General features: G+C 41.9%; 2 protein-coding genes across 2 annotated transcripts in view; one reads left to right on the top strand and one right to left on the bottom strand.

Moving 5' to 3' along the window:
- lrrk2 (leucine-rich repeat kinase 2) overlaps window positions 1-8,295 on the bottom strand; it is a 38,733-nt gene extending 30,438 nt beyond the window's left edge. The window contains exons 1-6 of the mRNA XM_086149242.1: window positions 8,096-8,295; window positions 6,405-6,490; window positions 4,498-4,571; window positions 3,638-3,726; window positions 1,278-1,412; window positions 820-954 (exon numbers count right to left, since the gene is read on the bottom strand). Of these exons, the coding sequence (XP_086005368.1) occupies window positions 820-954; window positions 1,278-1,412; window positions 3,638-3,726; window positions 4,498-4,571; window positions 6,405-6,490; window positions 8,096-8,270 (694 nt within the window). The 5' untranslated portion in view covers window positions 8,271-8,295. The remainder of the gene's footprint in view (window positions 1-819; window positions 955-1,277; window positions 1,413-3,637; window positions 3,727-4,497; window positions 4,572-6,404; window positions 6,491-8,095) is intronic.
- Window positions 8,296-12,790: 4,495 nt separating this feature from the next.
- Window positions 12,791-22,157, top strand: LOC147232410 (proton myo-inositol cotransporter-like). The gene is made up of 10 exons (XM_086149241.1): window positions 12,791-13,587; window positions 14,894-15,053; window positions 16,766-16,974; window positions 17,055-17,163; window positions 17,594-17,757; window positions 17,855-17,969; window positions 18,309-18,434; window positions 18,729-18,847; window positions 18,934-19,086; window positions 20,053-22,157. Exons 1-10 carry the CDS (start codon window positions 13,110-13,112, stop codon window positions 20,277-20,279), a joined length of 1,860 nt encoding a protein of 619 aa, XP_086005367.1. The 5' UTR covers window positions 12,791-13,109; the 3' UTR covers window positions 20,280-22,157.
- Window positions 22,158-23,900: the final 1,743 nt, after the last annotated feature.

Genomic DNA, 23,900 nt, shown 5'->3' with positions numbered 1-23,900 from the left:
CTTGCGTGTGGATGGGAGGAAGAAACCATCACTTCAGCCCACCACTAATCAAGGCTATATAGCAGAGTGGCCTCATGGAAATTTCTCCTCAGTGAGACACATGAAAGCCCACATAGAAACACTTAAGACTCCCAGACTGTGAGAAACAAGAGTCTCCTGTCTAATGACACCAAGACTGAACTCTTTGGCCTCATTTCTTAGCGAGTGCGTGGTGGAAACCAGGCACTGCTCATCAGCTGCCAGAGGTCATCTCAACAGTGAAGCGTGGTGGTGGCGGTATCATCCTGTGGGCTGCTTTGCAGCTGCTTGTTAGATGAACGCAGTAAAACCCTGCAAGACAACCTGTTCTGGTAAGATCAGGACCTCAGACTGGCTGAAGATTCACCTTCCACTGACCCTAAGCATGCAGCCAATGTAACACAGTGATGGAATAGGAACACCTTAGTAAATGTTGTTGGATGGCCCAGAAAGAGCCCCGACTGAAAACATCACTGAACATCTCTAGAGAGACCTCGAGATGTCTGTGCGTTAATGTTCCCCACACAACCCAACAGGTGGAGAGGATCTGCAACAAAGAGTAGCAGGAAATCCCCCCAGAAACCAGGAGTGAAACACGAATATGGCATAGTTCCCCAAATGACTCATAGCTGTATTAGCTCATAAAAAGGTGCCTTTATAAAGTATTGAGGAAAACTGTTCATAGTTTACATCTTTTTGTCAGTTATTGATCCATGCAATTTACTTAATATCAGTATTAACAGACACGGGGACAGATCTGAGGATTGTGAGGACTGTTAAAAGAACTCTGTTGATTCTCACCAGGGCGGGCCAGCGGAAGCAGCACTTTTGTGGTTTGCAGCAGCAGCTCCAGGCTGTCGGGGAACCTCTGCAGGCCCGCCATGACCACAATGTGGTCCTGGTTCTCTACAAACTCCATCAGGTGCTCATCGCTCACTGCGGACAGAGACAACAAAAAGGGAATAAGTCTTTACACTCTCAGGGAGGATCTGCAATGGCTTCCACTGGCTCAAAACACGTTGGTCATCGTGCTCGGTCTACAGCACGAGACCGGCCTGCTCTGATGACATTTCAAAAGTCCACAAGAGCCAAAGCTGCTACGAAACCAATGACACCAGACGCCGCTTCCATCCAAACTTCTGACCTTCCATTTTTTTCCTTGTCTTCTTCGCGAAGGGACAACTCACAACACACCGCACGTGAAATAAATACCTGACATGTATGATATTTGTGATGCCCCCCGTCCCCCATCCACTCACCTCTCTCCAGAAGCAGCTGCAAGGCTCGACAGCCCTGGAGTTGCACCTCCTCGCTGGCTGGGAACATCTTCAGCGCGTGCACCACAAGGCCAAACACATCCTCTTCTTCCTCCAGTACCAGCAGGCAGTGCATGTCTGGGTCAGTGTAACAAAACATCCATAATTACCAATCACATTTGAGCTTCTGAGGGGGAAAGGACTGTCAAAATCTGTTTTGACGGTTCCTGAATTCTTTAGAGCTTATTTCGCCTCTTATCCCCAACCTTGTGATGAGTTTGTACTTTATTTTATCCCTGAAACAAGTCTATATTTGGGTTTACATTATTTCAACTGTCTATTGTGAGATGTCAAATACATCTCGGCTATCCTCGGTGCTGCCTCCTCTGGCGTGGAATGTTCCCAGGCAGACCGGGACATGTGACATCTCTGTCGCTTTTCATCACACTCCTCGAGACATGTGGGTCAACTAACATGGTGGGCATTCACAATCAAAACCCATGAAATCATCCAAGGTCAAAGGCCAGAATGTTTTCACGAAAGCCATATTAGAGTGGGGAAACCTCTATGCGGGGTGAGCGCCGCACTGCTGCGTGAGCGGGATGATGATAAAGAGGACTGCGAGTTCTTCAGTTAAAAGCCTATTCTTATAAAATCCTGCCTACAACCGGGGTACTTCTTTTCTGATGTGACGACACACACACGTACGCCGACGGTACTATAACGGCACAGTCAATCTGATCCACGCTCAAAAGTAAGAGACTTAAAAAAAAAACGCCATTTGACCTGACTACAACAGATTCACGGACAGGACACAGGAGACAGAGACCAAGGGAGGTCAAGCAACACTTATGTGGAGCAGAAAGACTTCTTTCATTGGCTGAGGCATAGCGGCTTGTGACCTTCATTGGGGTCTTTCACTCATTATGCAACCAGCCACAATGTGAGCTTGTACTTACATTGAAAAAAAAAGTAGAAGAAGAATAAGAGTACTCACTTTGAGACCCAAATTACTGAAAGGGTTTCAATAAACTGTTAACTCAATGAAAAGAAACATATAAACTGAAAGATTCTTCTTGTTTTTTTTTTTTTTTAAGTATTAATAGGTGCTCGTTTATGCCCTTTTTAAACCACACATTAAATCTTTTCCGATTCCATTTATGGTGGAGGGCCTTGCAAAAGAACATTTGACATTCCTCTCTGCAGCCTGTATGGAGATGCCACGCTGAAAGTTTTTTGTTTATTACAAGTGATGGCATTCTCAGAGGTTCCACCCTGACGCTGCACCCTGGACATTGTCTTTAACAGATTTCGGTCCTCGAGTCATTTGCTTCGGGGACCAAGTCTGACACGCAGAAACTGCCATTAGAGGTACAGCCATACGCACGCCTGTACACCCTGCAAATTTACCCCCCCCACTCCAGCAAAACAAACAATGAAGAAACAAACTAATCAGACCACATTGCTGTGGCAGAGCCCTGAGACCCAGCTCTTATCAGCACAGGTAAGCCCCCGCAGCTTCTCAGTGCTCTTCATTCATGCATTATCTATACCGCTTATCCTGCACTGAGTTGTGGTGGGCAGACTGGAGCCTATCCCAGCTGTCATTGGGCGATAGGGGCGTTTCACCCTGGGACAGTCGTCAGATGGTCAAAGGGCCAAATGTCATTCTGCCATTCACACGTCATACAGAACATTACAACCATTCACGTGCGTAGGCAAGTTAGGGCTTCCAATGAACCTCCTGCCTGTTTTTGGACTGTAGGAGGGAACCAGTAGCCTGAAGGAAACCCACGCAGAAACGGGCCAAACATGGAGATTTTCCCCTTGAAACCTGGGACCTTCTTGCTCTGAGGCGCCACCACCTCTGCACTCTTCACAGAAATCCAATGGCCAAATATCAGCAAACCAACAGAAAACACTGAGATGCGACGCACAGAGGAGGGATCTGGTCCTAATCAACATAGCATAGCAGTCATCAATCTGAAACAGGAACCGCAGAGATATATAAAAACTAACAAAAATACTGCCACCGCTGTGAGCAGAGGGCTACTCTCACAGCCCTGGTCCTCACTATTCTTCCTTACTGAAAGTGGCCATGGATGAAAAACACAAAAAAAGGCTCTTAGTTCTTCATCTCCATCAGTGTACTGCAGACTATGCATGAATGTGCACACCGGTTTCTCTCTGGGTTAAATCTGAAACGTCATCTACACTGGAAAACAAGTGAACACAGGAGAAAACACATGGCAAAACAGTCGGATAGAGCACTATTTATATTAAAAAGTTATTGTTGTGTATGTTTGTTTTATATTGCAGGGTGTCCCCAATGTGGAGACAGACCATTTGTCCTGTGTGTGTACCTGACTGGAGCAGGAGGGCCAATGCTCGAAGTCCTACCATCGTCATCCGGCTGTCGGTGCAGTACTGAGACAGAACCTTCAGGATCTGCCTGGATAAAAAAAACTCCAACAATCAAAACCAGAAGATAGTCTCTTCTTAGATGAAGATATTAGTTTTTTAGATACACTCAAAATGGACAACCCTCAATTTTGGATGTTCCTGACGAGAAACCTCTCTTCAAGACCTAAAAGCTGTTAAACTATTTGTAAGCTTTTGAACTTGAGCAAAATCCTATTTGTCCTTCTATCAGTTCATCTGTATATCAAGATTCAGTTCTCTTGATCAGGACTGAACCAAATCAACCCTTTGAAATTTTATTGGCATCAGTTTTATTAAACATCAACTGAATTCCAAGCTGGACATCACACTGGTGAGCAGATTTAGTGCTCACCAGTGTGAACCCAGTGACTGTTTGAGAACGTGCATTGGAGAAGTTCCAAAAGTTCCAGATGACACTGGCCTTGTGATGGTAATTCGGAAATGTGTAACAAATGTTTATTCATATAAAGAATTTACAAGTAGGAGCGTGCGTAACAGCAGTTTTCACAGAGAACAGGAAATGGAAGCAAAACAATAGAGCATAGATGAAAGAGAGCTCAAAAAATGTGATGCTTCATCTAGAAACAAGATGGACCAGATGTTCAACATTCAGAGCGATTACCGGTAAAATTTTGTTTAATGACGTAAAACATGTTAGCCTCACATTTTGTATCACATTTGTCATGTCAGCGACGTCCAGATACAAAAATGGCTTCTTTTCATGATGAATGAGGCTTGAGCGGTTCATCACCAGCCAATGAGACAGTGGTTATTTACTTACTGGTGAGGCCTGGTAAGCTGGTCCAGGGCTCCGGGGTGGATTTCAATCAGCTGACACAACAGTGACCAGCCCACCTGCAGTGAGTGATACAGGACTGAGTTCATGCAACCGATGGGGTATCGCAATTACTTGAGAAACATAGCAAAACAAAAACCACCAGCAAGATTGGAGTGAAGTGCAAAATTAACTTGTATGGTGCCTCACAAACGCAAAATAACGCAATTACAATAAAAGCTAACTCTTTTAATGTAAGCCTTGAGAGTAAGATTATGACATAAACAATCCATTGAAATTTGATATACAGATATATAGATTATTTATCACAGTCCATGTGTGGTGGCACACCCCTGGTTACATCATGTGCCCAGAGATAATTTCGCCTAGAAAAGTAATCACTTGACTGACCTGAAAAACACAGACATGTGGGAGTCTTTATGTGAGATGGGATAATAATTACAACTTTGGTCGTCACCGGTGTCCAAGCCTGGGCCAACCAGCTGACCCAAAACACATACAAGTTTTAATCATGGGGAAAATCAGTCGAATATTCATTCAGCATATCCGTCTGGACCAGTGACGTACGGTCACCGCCATCATGAAAAGTGAAAAAAATAATGATAACATAAAGAATATAATTATTTTTTTCACTGACCTGTGCTATAAATGGTATTTTCTGTATTATTCCAATTATTCTTAACAACAAAAAAAGGCCAACTGGGCAGATTATTAACTATAAAGGATGAACAGAAACACAAGTCCTTCTGTGAGAAGCAGTGTGTCTGCTGGATGCAGCTGGAAGCTTCCTCTACGGCGATTGTCGTCACTGCACTAGAAATGTGACACGAACGGGAGAACAAATCACCGTGATCACAATCATGTGAATGGATGCAATGAATGAAATTAAAAAGGTGATTTCTTTCAAAAAATTAGGTAAAGTTGCCTAAAACCCCAGATAATTTAATCTAATTTTCTAGCAATTTTCTAGTTTCAAAGTATATTCCGCCAAATTTATGACACTTCACAAATCATTGAGAATTTATACTTTTCTAGAACATTTGAGGCAATGTTGAAATAATAAGGCAATGCTTAGTGAATTTTCTTGCTTAGTGTGTATTTTTTTATCAAGCTTTAGATCATTTCTTTTGATTTCTCAGGCACTGTCTTTCTTACTTTGTGCAAATTTTTACCTCATTTTATGGCATTTGTTGCTTTCATTCCAGGTCATTGTTTTCTGATTGCCAGGCACTATCTTGACCATTTTAATGCTAACTCTGAAACGTCTTCAGATCTTTTCTTGCTTGTTTAATACACATTTCTTGGCAATTTGAAAGGTGATTTATTTTTTGCATTCATTTTGGAATCAATCCATTGAATTTTGCAAAGAAAATGAAAGAGCAAAACATAAGAACAAGAACAAGGATTTCTACCAGACTGCTATATCTACAGCGGTGTAGTGGCATGTGACTATGAGGTGTGAATGAAAGGGTGAAGGGTTGCATGGCTCTCTATGAGACTATATATGACAGTGAATAGACGTATGCCTCTAAATGAGATGTGAATGAGAGAGTGAATAGATGTATGAGTGTGTGAGCGAGAGGGTGACTGTCTGTGTGTCTCTATATGACGAGTGAATGGTTGTATGTGGTTGTATGTCTCAATATGATGTGTGAATGACGGAAAGAACGGTTGTGTATCTCATTCTTGGCCCTGTGATTGACCCCTCACGCAAAATCATAGCTGGAATAGGCTCCAGCACTGCCAAAGCCTTTATAAAGTGGTATAGATAAATCTTATATCTGGATCTGGAGAGGAGAATCTGGTGCCTCAGTAAGACACCAGAGTTGGAGGGTTGTGGATATATTCATAAATAAATGTCTGCTAGCTCCGGCTGTGATGCGGCATGGTACCTGCTGGACTCCTCTGCTGCTGGTGTAGGCTGACAGCACCACCATGAGGGGGTCATGTACATTTTTGTCTTCAAACAGTTCAGATGCTGTGAACAAAAAGAAAAAAAAAAAACAAGGAAAAAAAAAAACACAGATAAAAAAAATAAATAATACACAGCGGGATGTAAGGAGCCAGCTTTGAGGGGAGCGACGTGGTCGGTCACACTTGATTCTATTTTTAAATGCACTTAACAAGGTTCTGAAAATAGTCCGGCAATGACAGGGATCCCATCATGAGTCTGCTTGTTTTGCTTGTTTCACCCTAATCTAAATGAACAGTCGATTCAAAAAACACGACTAAGAATAGCTGAAGAATTAAACTGATTAGAACCTGAACAAATGAGTCCCTGCAGGAGGAAGGATAGTCAAAGCGGAAAAAGAAAGCTATTGGAATCGTAAAATTGCTAGCAGGGTCTCTATCTTGCTATTGGTTGATCCGGTGTTTGGCTTGTTTAGCAATTTCTTTTAATATTACATGGAAATTATGTATCATGACACTGCATTTTTGTAGCAACTATGAAACCCACATATGTAGGTTGTTATCTGGAGAGGTTCACAAACAATACATTAGTGAGGGAAACAAATAAGACATCATCTTTTCCTGTGTTAGTCACAGTTATTTCAGCCCCAAGTATTTGGAATTTCCGTGATATCAGACTACCTGAGGGAAGGGGAACTTGGCCTGCGGTTTATGGCTCTGTTTAAACTGCAATAGCAGAACCATGTTTCATTGGGACCATAAAGACCAGGCACAGCAGTCTGAAAGAATGACGCTGCACAAAAAGGAAAGATATGGTGCAAATTCCTGAAATGCACCTGAATTTGAGCGATAACAGCAGAGAAAGGGCCTCACTGTTGCCATAAAACAGTTAAGAGGGAGAGGAACCATCTCACTAGAAGCAGTGGTAAAAGCTTGCAGTAATTTTTTGCATCTCCGCAGCGAAAGCTAATGCAAGAATGCTGATTCTTCTCATGAAACAAATTAACTTTCCTTTATTCTTCTTTATCAAAACTTGTTTTAGTTTTGAATAGTGCAGCTTTGGTTTCTAACAGACTCACAAACAGCATTAAATAAATACAATATTGAAATGTTTGAATAATAATACTGTACTGTAATAAAACTTATAATGATGCTGAGAGCTAAGAATACTGATTCTTATCATAAAGCAAATTAACTTTCCTTAATTCCTCTTTATCAGAACTTGTCAAGTTTTAAAGAGTGCTGCTTCGGTTTGGAATGGACTCACAAACAGCATTAAATAAAGACAATATTAAAATGTTTGAATAATAATACTGTAATAATGCTTATAATGATGCTGGCATTAGCTACCTTTCTTTAAAAATATTATATTCGTTTGGTTGGTGCATGGATCAAACATGTTAAATATGACGAAATAATATCTTTAATAACTTGAAAAATATTCAATGCATTCCATTCCATTGATCTCCTCAATGTCAGGGTCAGTGTTCTTCTGCATCAACATCATCAAAACTTCTTCAATGTTTCATGCGCATTTCTATTGACATGCTGATCGATTACTTTACCCGCGGATGTACTTCCACTCAAAACAACGAACACACGCACTGTTCAGAGTGTGTGTCTACACGTGTACTCCAAGTGTGTATGTATGAGCAGCCGCGGGATGTCCTACCCTGATCCGTGTGCGCCAGGAAGAGCAGATCTTGGAGGATCTGAATCAGCGTGCACAGCTGCCCGTCCTCCTTGGGGGTCTTCAGCCTCACAAGCAGCTTCCGCAGCCGCTCCTCCAGCTCCTCTCTACCCTCCTGCATGGTTGTGGAATACCTCCCGTAGGAGCCGACACGCATCCGTGGACCCCTAACCCCCCACCCTTCCCTCAGCGGCCGCGAAGCCGGCGCGGCATCGCCGCGGCAACGTGGATGGGGACGGGCGCGGTGCCGCTGCGGCGGTCGGTAAACTCGCGACACATGACTAGCTGTAAGCGGCTAGTCCAAAGCCTGTGGTTGCGAGCTAACCACCTAGCTAGCTAGCTAGTTACAGCTAGGTGCTAACGTCAGAAGCTAACGCCGCCGCGCCGGTTTCGACGCTGACGCTCTAGTGAAAGTTCCCCGGCTTGCGAAGAAACTTGTTCTCCCTTTTCCTCCCCGCGTTGAAGTTAAAACGCGTGGCTCTTCTCTCTTTCTCTCCCTCCTCCCTCTTTTCTCTCTCTACCCTCTCTCTCTCTCTCTCTCTCTCTTTGGCGTGCCTCCGACGAGGCTCGTTTTTTTCCAGCTTCCTTACGGTTTCATCATATGACTCCAGTCAACGAAATAGGAACTTCCCGTTTTGTTATTAATGACAGATGGGAGGGAGAGAGTGAACAACAGAAGGAAAGGGTAAGGAAAAATGCGAGTTGAGCTTGAAAAAGGGACCTAACGGCTGAGCGAATATCACAATAAGCAGGTAAAGTGAAGAAGTTTCTAGAATCAGAATCAGCGCGCGGGGGGGGGGGGGGTCCGAACGAAATGACATTGATTGACAGGTGAACTCCAAAGCTCTGCGCGAGCTTCCCCTCCTCTTGTTCTCGGCAGCTCATTGGCTGGCTCGCCGACCCCCTCGAGGGTCCGGCCTCATCCTTAAGCCGTACTTCCTTCGAAATTACTACAATTTAAAATGTGCAAAGGAACAGATACATGCTTTGTTTCGTGTTCAAGGCTCTAAAATAGTTCAGAGACTTCCCGGAAGGGTTTTTATCAGTTCGGCATACGTGTTTTGACGAGAAAGTCGAGAATTAATAAAGTACAATTCAGTTTTATTCACCTGTCCCGGCGCACACCTTTGGATTCTTGTTTACATGGGGGACTTTTGCGTGGTGACTTCATGATGTCTGTGAAAGACATTTCAACAGACAGATAAAATTAAAACAAGACACCAGTCCCACTTTTGCTCTGGTTATTTATTAACACATTATGATTTGAAGATTCAATATTTAAGCGTTTAAAAAAAAAAATCCAAATGAAAATCAAAGAGAAGATTTATGGATGCAGTGAGAGAGGATATGAAGGTAGTTGGTGTGAGAGAGGAGGATACGGAGAATAGGGTTAGAATGAGAAAGTTGATTCACTGTGGCAACCCCTGAAGGGAAAAGCCGAAAGAAGAAGTAGCAATACAGATTTATATCCCCCTCCTACCATCTTCTCCTTTCAGAGAAAGGAGTTGCTGTTGAGTTGTCCTGGCTGACACACATCTGCCACATTGCGTGGATGTCAGGGACAGTGCCGCTGGACTGGCAGACTTGATAGGTGACCCCCTTTTTACAAAGGGGGATCGGAAGGTGTGCTCCAACTACAGAGAAATCACACTGCTCAGACTCTCTGATAAGGTCTATTCAGCGGTGCTGGAGAAGAGGGTCTGCTGGGTTGTTGAACCTCGGATCCAGGAGGAGCAGTGTGGTTTATGTCCTGGTCGTGAAACAGCGGACCAGCTCTTTACCCTCGGCAGGGTCCTCGAGGGGGCATGGGAGTTTGCCCAACTGGTCTACATGTGTTTTGTGGATCTGGTAAAGGCATTCGACCGCGTCCCGCAGTCTTGTGGGGGGTACCATACATGCTGTTCGGTCCCTGTATACTCGATGTCGGCGCTTGGCCCGGATCGCCAGTTGTAAATCGGACCCATGTCCAGTGAGAGTTGGACTTTGTCACCCTTTTTTTTTTTCTAGGTGCAACCAGGGCATCAAGGGCCTCTGCTTTTTGCAGATGATATGGTACTGTTGGCTTCTATTGGCCATGATCTCCGGCTCTCACTGGAACGGTTTGCAGCCGATGGTGGTGCTCAACCGGAAACGGGTGGAATGCCGGGTCGGGGAAGAGGTCCTGCCCCAAGTAGGGGAGTTCAAGTATCTCGGGGTCTTGTTCACGAGTGATGGAAAGATTGAGCGAGAGATCGACAGGTGTATAGGTGTGGCGTCTGCAGCGATGCGGACTGTACCGATCTATCGTGGTGAAGAGGAAGCTGAGCCAAAAGGCGAAGCTCTCAATTTACTGATCGATCTTGGTTCCCACAATCACCTATAATCATGAGCTGTGGGTAGTGGCCAAAAGAACGAGATCGCCAAAATTGGTTCCCTCCATAGGGTGGCCGGACTCTCCTGTAGTGATAGGGGGAGAAGTTAACCGCTAACCATTCATCCTCTCATTCACATGTCATGTAGAGACGTGCAACCATTCACCCTCTCACTCACACATTCTATATAGACATACATCTATTACAACTATTCACTCTCATATATAGTCTCATATCAAGAAATGCAACCCTTCACCCTTTCATTCACACATCATATTCACATGCTATGACACCGCTCCATATATAACATTCAGTAATGAGAACAGTCGGAAAGCAATGACATGAAATAAAAACAACAAATGCCATAAAATGAGGTAAAAATTTGCACAAAGTAAGAAAGATAGTGTCTGAGAAATCAAAAGAAATGATCTAAAGCTTGGTAAGAATATACACTCAACAAGAAAATTCTCCAAACATTCCCTTCATATTTCAGTATTTCCTCAAAAGTAGCAGAAAAGTATAAATTCTCAATGATTTCAATAAAAAGTGTCATAAATTTGGAGGAATATACTTTGAAAATTAGATTAAATTAGTTGGTATTAGTTGGTAGGAGACTTTATTTGAAATTATTTGGGATTTTAGGAGACTTTATTTGAAATTATTCGAATGTCACCTATGTTTGTGTGTGTCTGTGTCAGACTGATGTGTGATTTTTCTAAACATAAACACGATTATATGATTTTATGGTCTGCATTTTGTGTTTTCCCTCCTCTGCTGTCATGTTGAGACTTCACTCATAGTTTCTTCAGTGTTACCAAAGTAAGATACATTTCACAGTCATTACATATTTTTAGAAGTTTGAAAGGGTAAAAAAAGGAAGTTGAAAACTTCTACTGTTTCATGTTTTTCTCAAAAAGGGGAATTAAATAAGAATACTGAATAAACTCTTCCTTATCCAAAAATGTGGCATTTAACATTAAGAGATTTAAAAAGAAACATTAATATGCAATGCAATATACACTTAAGTCAACAATTACAGGATCTGTTTTTCAGCTGGAAAAAAGAAATGCAAAAATATAAAGAGGAGAGAATGAATGAGAGACAGCACTAGTTTAAAACATTAAAAACTAAATATATATGAACTCTTTCATTTGACTAGAAGGGAAAAAACAAAAAAGACACAACAGAGCTTAACAAAATACTCCAATTATCTTATACACTTATTGACTTATTTACCATTTTGGTACAAGCTGGTGAGATGACAGCTACAATTGACTTAATGAACTTCACCTTTGTTTGAGTGATTGAGTAATTGATTGAGTAATTTGATTGAGATTGAATGGGCAGAATTACAAATAACTCGTCTCGAAGGACCATAGTTTGCTTAAGCTTTGCAAAACAGAACTGTTTTGATCAAAGAATATTCTCGGTGAACCAGTTAGACTGGTTAAGACCACCTTCTTAAAAAGCACTGCAGGCACAAAGTTTGAGTTACTGTTCGTGAGAAGCCTGTATTTCACTCCCTGATGCAGGACTTTGACACCGCCGAGGTGCGGGCGAAGTTGGTGTTCGCTCGAGATGAACACCTTCCATCTGAACCAACTCATAGGTACTTATCTGTACGTTTATGACTTTGGCATGATCTTTCTGATGAATTGGCTGTTCTTAAACTGTTAAATCAAGCTCTTCACTGCCGCTTTCATGCTGTATTTGTTTTACCTTTAAACACCACTTTTATGACACTTACAGTTTCATGTTATTACATTTTTTTTATTTGAGTAGATTTTTACATAATGGGAAATAACAATCCAAAAATGCTCAAAAGGAGGAAGAGATATAAGGAAGGAGGGAAAGAGGACAAAAAGGCAGCTGAAAAGGCAAAGAAGCAGACATTCCTACAATACCATGTCACAATTAACTAAATTAAAAGACTTTTGCCATTATAAATGTTTCACATTTAACGTTTTCATCTTTGCACATATGAGTGTAATATTTGACCAGGCCATGAAGAATGAAGAAACAAATTGTCAGTATATTAGAAAAATGAAATAGATTATTCATTTTTGATTTGAAAACATTCTGTAATTCTCAGACACGTATTATTATTATTATTATTATTATGACGTTTACGGAAATCATCGTTGTGATTGGTGCAACGTCATCAGGCACGTGTGGGCGTTGTCGGTGACGCCCGCGGCCGGAAGTTGTTAGAACTGCGCTTCCGTCATCATTTGGCGTGTTTAGTTTTTTTGTAACGAGGCGGGAACAGGTGCTCGCCGTTCAGGCTTCCTCCCGGGACTCTAATGGGACGGTTTCCGTCCAACACCGTGCTCGTATGCACCCACCGGCTGGCTAAAAAGACAGCGACGGTCAACGAAAGAGTGACAGTTAGCCAAAAACAAGAGTGACAGTTAGCCAAAAACAAGAGCGACAGTTAACCAAACAAGAGCGACAGTTAGCCAAACAAAGCGACGACTAGCCAAACAGTGTGGGCTAGCACTACAGAGTGACCCGCTTCTTTCCCCTCACCCCTCTTTCCGGGGTGACGGACTAGCGGTACGTAAAAATGGCAGCACCGGTGTGGAGCGTCCCGGATCCGGCGCTCCTGGTCGTCGCTCGGTGATTTCACAGCACCGTTGCCATCTATGTCCAGCAGTCATGACCAATTCAGTTTGATGCGGGTGAGCGCCACGATGGGCAACCGGGGACAGAAGGCGGCAGACGGCGACAGAGAGACGAGCCTCATCGGGTCCGCGGCGCGAAGTGCCGCAGCCGACGGGGACCGGGATGTCTCCAGACCGGGTTTCGTGTACGTGCTGGCGTTCTTCTCGGCCCTCGGCGGCTTTCTCTTCGGCTACGACACCGGGGTGGTGTCCGGGGCCATGCTCATTCTGAAGAGGGCGATGAACCTGGACACGATGTGGCAGGAGCTGTTGGTGTCCAGCACCGTGGGGGCGGCGGCGCTGTCAAGCCTCTGCGGCGGCTTCTTCAACGGATGGCTCGGGAGGAGACTCTGCATCCTGACGGCCAGTTCTATCTTCAGCGTCGGCGGTGTCATCCTGAGCGTAGCACCGAACAAGGTGGTTCTACTCGTGGGCAGAATTACAGTCGGACTCGGAATAGGTGAGCTACCCTTTATTTGTTTTTGTAACACTAGTGGTTGAACGCAAGGAAGCGCAGTGGAGTCGCAGCTTCAAGTTGACGCGAAGGTTTAACCGGTATGCATCAACCAGGGGAAAAAAAACAACACAATACAAACATTTGATTTGGCCAAACATTTACTCAAATGCATCGGGAAATCACCTGACATCTGGGGAGGAAAAACGGGAACAAAAATCACATAAATGAATGTTGAAATTCAGTTAAAACTACCTGAACACTGCCTGTGCATAAAAGACCATTTTGAAAAAAGGGAAAATAAAGACAGTCGTTTTATCTAAGTGAAACCATAAGGGATTATTTAACAGTATTGCTGTATTTCACTCATACTATGGAAATGATGAGAAGAACAAGAGGTCTGTTCGAAACTGAATATCTGAGGCGATGACTGAACTCGACAAAATACACCCTCCAGTTCTACTCACACCCCACCTTTTTTATCACCTAAATCTACGACATTCCTTGTTAAAAAAACGGTTTGAGTGAAACAACAGGAAATCTAATCTGCTGCAAGTAAAAAAAAAAAAAAAATCACAGGAAACTCGAGTCATGTGTTTTTCGCGCACTTCTGGTTTCTTTAAAGACATAGGTGTTGAGTTAAATGTCTCTCTCCGGAGCCCCTTGCAGGGTGAGACTACAGGTTATTTAAACATTGTGTTTGCACTGATTGAATTATGTCATTGTTAATCATTTTATTTTGCTGTCAGACGCTTAGATCGCTTCATATCGGGTTATCATTTTTGGAAAATTTTATATAATTTGTAGAAATTGGGATTTCACATTAAACATTTATCAGTTAATTTTTGACTTGTGACAAAAAGGCCCCTGGGCAAGTGTAGTTAGGCATCACAGATGGAGACGCCCTCTGTGATTATCATAGAAAAACAAAGACTTTTCACCCCATCAATCTCTTTCAGCTGGGTTTGCTTTTCCTTCACTTGTTACGCCATGGGATTCAAATCCCTTCAGATGAGTTGATACTGATGTTAGTTTTGGCTGCAGGTAGAGGTGGCCCAATAAAAGAATTCCTGAAGGAGTTTATGTAGATAAAGTCTTAAAATAATATAAAACTAGCACAGGCATGTTGGTTTTGTAACCTACTATAAAGGAAAAAAAACCAAAAACATACCATATTATAACAAGAGTTCCTCCTTTTTCTACCAAAATAGCAATATTCTGAAGCTACAGATATAGTTCTCTTAATGAAGATCATTATTTTTTTTAAAGTAACAGCAAGGTTTGCTGTGACATCTTGCATCTTGCCTCTTAGGCATCGCCTCCATGACGGTCCCCGTGTACATCGCCGAGGTCTCTCCGCCCCACCTGAGAGGCCAGCTGGTCACCATCAATAGCCTCTTCATCACCGGAGGCCAGTTCATTGCCAGCGTGGTCGACGGCGCATTCAGCTACATGAGCCATGACGGCTGGAGGTGCTAGTAGATCTAAATCTGGGGTCAGAAACAAAATGCAGTGTTTGTCCAATCTTTTTTTTTTTAAATAGATTTGTATGTTTTCTTTGCAAGCATACGTTCAAATGTCTTCTTCTTTTCCATTCATCTGCTCCCTACAAGGGTCGCCACAGCAAAACAACCTCCTCCATCTAACCCTATTCTCTGTATCCTCTTCGCTTACACTGACTTCATGTCCTCTTTCACTATATCTTCTCTTTGGTATTCGTCCTGGCCTCCTGCCTGGATCCACTATCCCTCCTCAGCACATGACCGAATTATCTCAGTCTGGCCTCTCTGACCTTATCTCCAAAACATTTAACATGTACTGTCCCTCTGGTGTACTCATTCCTGATTCTATCAATCCTCGTCACTACCAAAGATAACCTCAACATCTTGCCACCTCCAGCTCTGCCTCCTGTTTTTACGTCAGTGCCACTGTCTCCAAGTCATACAGCATTTGTGGTCTCATCACTGTCTTGAACCCTTTCATTTGGCTCTACACATTACCCCTGACACTTTTCTCCACCCGTTCCAACCTGCTCTTCTCCACCCTCTCCATTGCTCTGTACTGTTGACCCCAAGTACTTAAAATCAACCACCATCTTTATCTCCACTCTCTGTAGTCTCACTGTTCCACTTGGGTCCCTTTCTTTTGTGCTCATGTATTCTCTCTTACCATGACTAACCTTCATTCCACTCCTTTCCAGAGCATACCTCCACCTCTCTCGAGTTTCCTCTGCCTTCACCCTGCTCTCATTACAAATCACAATGTCATCTGCAAACATGGTCCATGGAGATTCCTTTCTAACCTCATCTGTCAGCCTGTCCGTCACCACTGCAAACAAGATGGGGGTCGGAGCTGATCCCTGAAGTAGTCCCACCTCCACCTTGAACTGCTCTGTCACTCTTACAGCACACCTCACCACAGTCTCACATTTGGCATACATGTCCTGCCCCAGACTAATGTACTTCTCTGCCACTCCAGACGTGCCCATACAGTGCCATAGTTCCTCTCTTGGCACCCTGTTGTTTGCTTTTTCTTGGTCTACAAAGGCCCAATGCAGTTCTTCCTGACCTTCTCTGTACTTCTCTATCAGCATTCTTAAAGCAAATTCCGCATCTGCAGTACTTTCTCTAGACATTTAACCATACCGCTGCTCACAAATGCTGATCTCTGTTCTTAGTCTAGTTTCCAATACTCTTTCCCATAACTCATCTACTACATTCCTCTATAGTTACTGCAATTCTGCACATCTCCCTTATTCTTAAAAATGAGCTTTATCACCTATAAGTATGATAATATAAAAATGGTTATTTTGTGGCTTTGTTTTGTCTTTAGTGTTTTCACAATCTAAAACAAATCAGTGGGCTGGCTGATTGGCAGTTCGTGACCTTTATACGTCAGTAAGGAAATTGACTGCAAATCAGCACAAGTTTTTTTTTTTGAATCTTTAAATGTCTGGGTAGGAAATGAGGAAGACAGCAGGCAGTAAGTACAGTAATAATTCGAGTAAGTAATAAATGCAAACTAAGAAAGAGCAGTACTATTTGAAATGAAGGAGGGATGAGTAAAGTGCTCCTGCTGTCGGTCAGTGGTGGTTTGTAGTATGGGGGGTGTTCAGGAGTCTGACAGTCTGTGAGGGACAAAAATGTTTTTAAGTCTCTTTGTTGTTGCTTCCCCCATGCTGCAGGTACATGCTGGGCCTCTCCGTCATCCCTTCGGCGCTGCAGTTCGTGGGCTTCCTCTTCCTGCCGGAGAGCCCACGCTGGCTCCTCCAGAAGGGCCGGACCCAAAAGGCCCGGCGGATCCTCGGCCTGATCCGGGGAGGCCAGAACGTGGACGAGGAGTTCGACGCCATCAGGGCCAGCATCGAGGATGAGGAACAGGAGGCGGGCGGAGGTGAAGAGAGCGCGTCGGGGAACATTTTTCTCTAAATGAGTGTAAAACACGGACGTCTCGATTTTGATGTTCTTCCGCAGGAGGTCCCGTCATTTGGCGCATCTTAGGCCACGGCCCTACCCGCAGGGCTCTGGTCGTCGGCTGTGGCCTCCAGATGTTTCAGCAGCTGGCAGGGATAAACACCGTCATGTAGGTCCTTTCTGGTTTACCTTTAGACACATGGGGACCAAAGCATGACAGTAATACATTTTATTTAAAGCGCTTACTCGGCACTCAAGGACACCATACAGACAGACACATACACAAAATACAGATTTCAAAGAATCAGTAAAAAAAAAAAAAAAAGAATTAAATTCAACTCTCTCCATGATCTCCTGTTTCTTATTTTCTGGTAATTTGTAGTTATAATATTTTTCCACATTATTTGGGCCACGTCTTGGAAACTCATATTGTATTCTCCCGTTTTTACGCGGCCAAGGGAATTTGTTGCCAAACACGTGATCGACAATTTCATTGCTAAAAATACAATCAGCGCGGTTGTTTTCAGACACCGAGGAGCATTTGAATCGGATCGTGTAAAGTTGCAGATTCTTATTTTCGTCTCTTTCGTCATCCCCAGGTACTACAGCGCCACCATCCTGCAGATGAGCGGGGTCCGGGACGACAAGCAGGCCATCTGGCTGGCCGCCGCAACCTCCGCCACCAACTTTGTGTTCACGCTGGCCGGCGTGTGGCTGGTGGACAGAGTGGGACGCAGGAGGCTCACCCTGGGCAGCCTCATAGGTTCGTTGCTGTTGAGTCTTTGCGATTGTTTTCTGCGCACACTTCAGTCCAGTGTTGATGTAGATCCTCACACACGCACACGTGTCTACCTCTGCAGGTACGGCCTTGAGCCTGGCCGTGCTGGCCGTCGGCTTTCTGCTCTCGTCTCAGAACTCCCCTCCTGTCACCCTCCACCCGGTTACCTCTCAGAACTCCACCTGCCTGCACTACGGGTAAAAACAACCCATCACAAGTTCATCCTATCAAAAACTAAAGTCTCATCATCTTTTTTTTTTTTTTTTTTGTCTTTTTATTTTGGTTTTGGGGCAATGATTGACAGCTTGTTTTGACTTGAAAATGAGGAATGTGACCGCATATCCAAGTAATATTATTATTATTTGATTGCTATTTTTATTATTATTATTACTTTAAAATTTATATATTATTATTGTTGTTTTTCTTTTTGCTGTTATTGCTATAATTACTATGATTATTATTTTATTTCAATTATTATGAATATTATTTTGTCTATTATAAGTACTATATTATTATTGTTATTATTGTTTGTCCAGGTCCTGTGAGGGCTGTATGCTGGATCCAAGTTGTGGGTTCTGTTATCTTGAGAACCCTTCGGGGCCATACAACTCTTCCTGCCTTCCTGCGGACCCGGACTTCACGGATCACTCAGCCTGGGGACGGTGTGTGTGCGCAAGTGTGTGTGTGTTCCCGTGACTCATAGTAGTAGTTGTCAGTCGACTCATCATCTGTGGGGGAAAACATCCAAACCTTCTGTATTATGTGAGTTCTTTGAGACAGTCAAATGTCATCGTCTTCAGGAGGTCACCGTGAACTTGACGAAACATTGATGCCCCGTTTGACCACATTTTTTCGGCCAGCAGCTGATCAATCGATCAAAACAATAATGTCACATAAGCTTAGTCTCATAGTAGTTAATTTGTGCATCCAAATGTCTTGCATTATTTATTTTCTAGATGTTCCAACCGGACGGGAGCGTCGGACCATGTGTTCTGGGCCTACAACTACTGCCCCGCCTCCTACTCCTGGGTCGTCCTCACCGGCCTCATCCTCTATCTGGCGTTTTTTGCTCCTGGTCCGAGAGCACGCTCCTCATTATCCCGCTTGCTTCTAGTCTACTAGAAGCTGTGGTTGAAGCCCTCTTCTGCCCTTCCTGTCCAGGTATGGGCACCATGCCGTGGACGGTGAACTCAGAGATCTACCCGCTTTGGGCCCGTAGCACCGGCAACGCCTGCTCGGCCGGGATCAACTGGCTCTTCAACGTCCTGGTGTCCCTGACCTTCCTTCACATTGCACAGTTTCTCACATATTACGGTAAGGTGCCCCAATACGTCATCGTATACGGATGATGACCTCCTGGAACCATCTCAGCGCCCGGTTCTCTGCAGCTGCTGCCAAAAAGCCCCCCCCCCCATAAGCTGTATAATACTGCCATCTACTGGTGGCTCGACCAATCACATGGGACTTGTCAAACGGCAGAAATGATTTGGGGTTTGTTTATTAATACACTTTTTTATACATGAACACTCATTTTTATATTTTTTTGGGGGGAAAGAAAAGAAAAGTTGGCACGGGTTACTTTTTATTTCCATTTTAAGTTGTTTGTTTATCGCTTAGCATAGGCATCACCAAATGGCTTGACCAACTTCTGATAAATTCAAGAGAATAGATCATTTTCATGGAGAATTTTTTCAGATGGTCACGGCTTTTAGACAGAAGAAGCTGTTACTCCAGTAAATAAGACAACAGCGTTGCTTTATTGAGCCAGTTAAATGGTTTGTTTACTTTGGGTGCACCAGAGCACAAGGAGAGACAACAACCCAAAAGAAGGAAGGTTGGTGTGGGGAAAAAAAACCTGTTTAAGCGCCACTCTGAAACAAAGCCTAAAGTTAAAATGAATAATAATGAAAAAGACTCCTTTAATTAAAAAAAGAAAAAGAGAAAGAAAATATTCTTTCCTAAATTATTTAAATATTTATAATAAATATTCATTATTACCTGAAGAAGCTGAAGATGCATTTAATTTAAGCAGAAAAAAGGTTAATCGGCTCTGCTTGTACTCTACATTCTTGTTTTACTTCATCTGAAACTAATTTATTTGCCCGGGACGGGTTTTGTTTCTGGTAAAAGAGCAAGCTGCAAATACACACTGTTAAAGGTTAGTAACTGAACCTCAGTGACTTTTAATCGGATACCCCTGCCGTACCACCACTTTATATTGTTTTTCTTGTTTTTATTTTCTGCGAAAGTACCATGTAGCTGACCGAGCGTGTCCTTTAGGTGCGTTCTTCTTTTACACCGGCCTGGTGCTCTTGGGGTTCCTCTTCGTCCTGGGCTGCCTTCCGGAGACACGAGGTCTGCAGTTGGAGGACGTTGAGACCCTCTTCACCGGCCCCCTCTGCTCCTGCGGAGCCGCCTCGTCCGCCGGCAGCCGACACGTCCACTACATCCGGGTGAAAGGCAGTAACCACCTGCCGTCCGACGACGACATCTCCGACGTAGAGTAGCCGGGGAAGTTCCACCGGTTGTCATGGCACCCCCTCAACTCCAGCATATTCTTCAATTCATACGTTTTTTTCCACCCGGGAGTCGGTTTGATTCTCTGTTTTATTTGGACTTCTTTGGAAATCCTCGTTCGTCAGTTTCCTCCCCCATGTGCTCGTCTATGTTACCTCGGTGACGGGTGCCCGGCTAAGAGACAATGACACAACAAGAACTACGCTTTTAGATATCATACTGATTTCAAGCCTTGAAAATCATCAAGTAGCCTTAAAATGGGAATGTGAATGGATTTACAGGCTGCTAATTGCTGACCAACCGGGACATCGTTTGGGACCTGTAACTATGGTCACCGTCCAGACACAAGCAATACGAGGAAGAAATCACCTGAAAATAATGAACAGATAATCCGGCCACAATGGGAGTGTCCGTCAACGTACTGGAAAATGATGTCCAGAGAGGAGTCCACACCCTGTGTGGTTGTCATAGAAACACAGCCTCGCCCCTCCACATCTCCGCTCTGTTGCAGGTGACACAAAACATTCCTGTCAGAACCCCCTGACCTACACTTTGCCTTTCCAACTGGTAGCTAACGTTTGCACTTTAGAAATACCGAAAATGTGTCTTTTTTTTTTTTTTTTTTTTTTTTTTTGTCCAATAGGGATTTTTGATATCGATATATGTATAACAACATCCGTTTGTTAGGAGGACTTATACAAATCTGCAATTTTTCTAAGGCGATCCAGCTTTGCTATGGAGTTCCTCTCTGATGGCAACAATTGCGAATTTCTCAACTCACTCAGCCAACAGTTCCATCCATTTGACGTTTGGTCGATTAATTCGGGCGGCGCGGTTGTTGACATGCAAACCGTAGACCACAGACTAGGTCGCAACTGTCGAGATTTTGGTGCCCTGTCCCAAATGATTCTCAACAACAGGGCTGCGATATCCTGACTGAACACTAGATGGCGGAGGAGGTCTCAGGTCCGTGGTTCCAGGAGTGAAATTTAAGATAATACTTGATTGATCCACATTGGGGACATTCATTTTTTTACAGACTTAAGGTTTTTACAGTCAGAAGGACCAAGCAGAAACTTTTTATTTCATTCAACACTTGTCCAGACCTAAATGCTAATGCTAGGGAAGTTAGCATTGTTCTGCAACTCCTTAAAATCTTTAAAAAAAAGATATAACATTGAACATGTCCTGGATCGGAATCAGTTTCAAACGTCTTTCGATTGTGAACCTGAATACAGGCGCTCTCTTTTCTTTGTCTTCATTTGTACGCATGTTAAAAAAAAACTGGAAATCCAATTTCAATTGTCAACCAGTATTTTGTTTTCTCAGAGCAACATATTTAATTCCCAGATGACAGTGAGCAATGCACCAACGAACTTTCAAACAAAGCCTTTCAAATCTGTTTCTCTGAACTACGTCAATGCAGCTTTTAATGTCCGTGTCAAGTTTTTGCTTAATACGTTGGAAAGTTGACTGATTTCTGAAGAGATATCTTAATTAATAATTATTAATGAATTCAATTGCCAGTTCTGTTCTTCTACCAAATCTCATATTTTAGTGCGTCATCCTTGTCATATGGTTTTTAGGTTGTTAATGTAATTGTTTTCTGAGATAGTTCAACAAAATAAATACATTTTCAATGATAAAACTTGTTGGGAAGGCTGTATGTCTGTGAAACTAATTGCTGTTTACAGAAAATAATTCCTCATTTGATTTTAGCCCAATATCTTACAGATGTGGAAACCCACTAACATCATTTCATATATAAATTAAAATTTTCTACTCAGATCTCTCATTTCAAATTCATGTACTGGAGTCTAGAAACTGTAGTATAAAATTAATAAAGTATCGTAAATACTCATTTTAAATATTGTTTTGTGTTTTATTTACTCTTTTATTCAGTTTTAATAGTACTATTCATTGACCTGGCGGTAGCTTTTGAAACTTTGACTATAAATAATTGTACGACGTCACACTATGATCCTGTGTGTGTGTGTCAAGAAAGACAACACCTTGAACACTGTTTTTTTTTTATAACATTATTATTACCCTTTCACAAGAACAAATATGGACGCTGTAGTATAAAGTTGGATTGAGCTGAAAACCGAAATACAAGTACATGGTTGGAGTAAATGTAAACAATTACTTCATTGGTGTCAGAAAGAAAAACATTTTATTTTAAGTTATAAACTTTTAACTTATAAAAACACTCGAAGTAGCGTTTAATGTAAAGTATTTCAAGCATGTTTACAGTTGAATTGATCATGATTATTTTATTATTATTATAATTTGTTGTAGTAATAATCGTAGTAATGATTGCATGCATTATATCAGTGCAGTTCACTCTTGAATCTGGGGGGGGGGGTTTATCGACTGTTTTTAAATGTTTTTAGCTTTTTTCGTTTTTTATTCTGATTACTTATAATCCCTATCCATAGTAAAAGCTTTCAATGTAATAAAAATAAAATGAATATACATATAGACGGATATTGTTCAGATAAATAAGTGAATAAAGTTAAAAAAATAGAATGTTTTAGGATGCAAACATATATACATGTAGAATCATTACATAATGAAAAAATGTAGTATAAAGCTACTGAGTGCTCATATATAATTGTCAATATTTTTATCACAAGTTCACTCTGGAATCCTGGAGGTTTTATTGACTTTCAAGACTTTTAACATCAATTTTTTTTAGTTTTTAAAAATGTTTTACTTTTACTAATTTGACTTTTTTGGCTAATACCTATACCATCTCTCCTAAAACTTTTAGTTGTTAAAAAAAATCAATATATTGTTAATGTTTAGAATGTTAATGCTGTATATGCATACAGAATCATTACAATACAAAAATATAAAATAAAACTATTGAGTACTCATATATAAATGTGATGTTGTTAACTAAGGCTCACTCTAGAATCCTGGAGGTTTCACTGACTTATTCAAAATTTTAACAGCTTATTTCAAAACGTTAACACTTTTTTTTTTTCTTTGACTAATTCGACAATTTTGCCTGATATCCAAACCATCTATAATACAAGCTTTTGTTGTGTAGATAAGTGAAAATAATTATGACTAACAAAATAAATATATTGTTAGGATAAATATAGAGATACATTTTTAGAATGCAAACACATTGTATACAAAGGGAATAATTACAATATGAAAAAACTTTTTGAAATGTCAATTTCACTTTTTTTTGCCTGATATCCATACCATCTATAATAAATGCTTTCAATAAATGCTCAATAAATGCTTTCAATAAATATAATAAATGCTTTCTGTAAATGAGAACAACTTTATTAATCCCGAAGGAAATTGTTGTGCCAGATTTTCAAGTAAAAAACATAACAGTAATAGATAATAGTAGAAAGGAGGAAGAATAAGAAATATAATGAAATATGAATTGTCTAACTGTTAGCAGTAACTTCAAAGATTGAAGATTCCCTGCCGCTGAGGGAAGAGGAATTAAAAAACAAAAAACAAAAAATAAAAAAAACAAAACAACATAATAAATATACTGTTAAGACAAACACAGTTAATTTAGACAACAAAAACCATGTATACATAGATAATCATTACAATACGAAAAAACATATTGTAAAAATCTA

Source organism: Fistularia commersonii, chromosome 7, assembly GCF_037954325.1.
Source record: "Fistularia commersonii isolate RoL2024-O1a breed Wild chromosome 7, RoL_Fcom_v1.0, whole genome shotgun sequence".
Taxonomy (NCBI): Eukaryota; Metazoa; Chordata; class Actinopteri; order Syngnathiformes; family Fistulariidae; genus Fistularia; species Fistularia commersonii.
The sequence above is the reverse complement of the archived record's forward strand: the minus strand, read 5'-3'. Positions and strand labels throughout refer to the sequence as shown.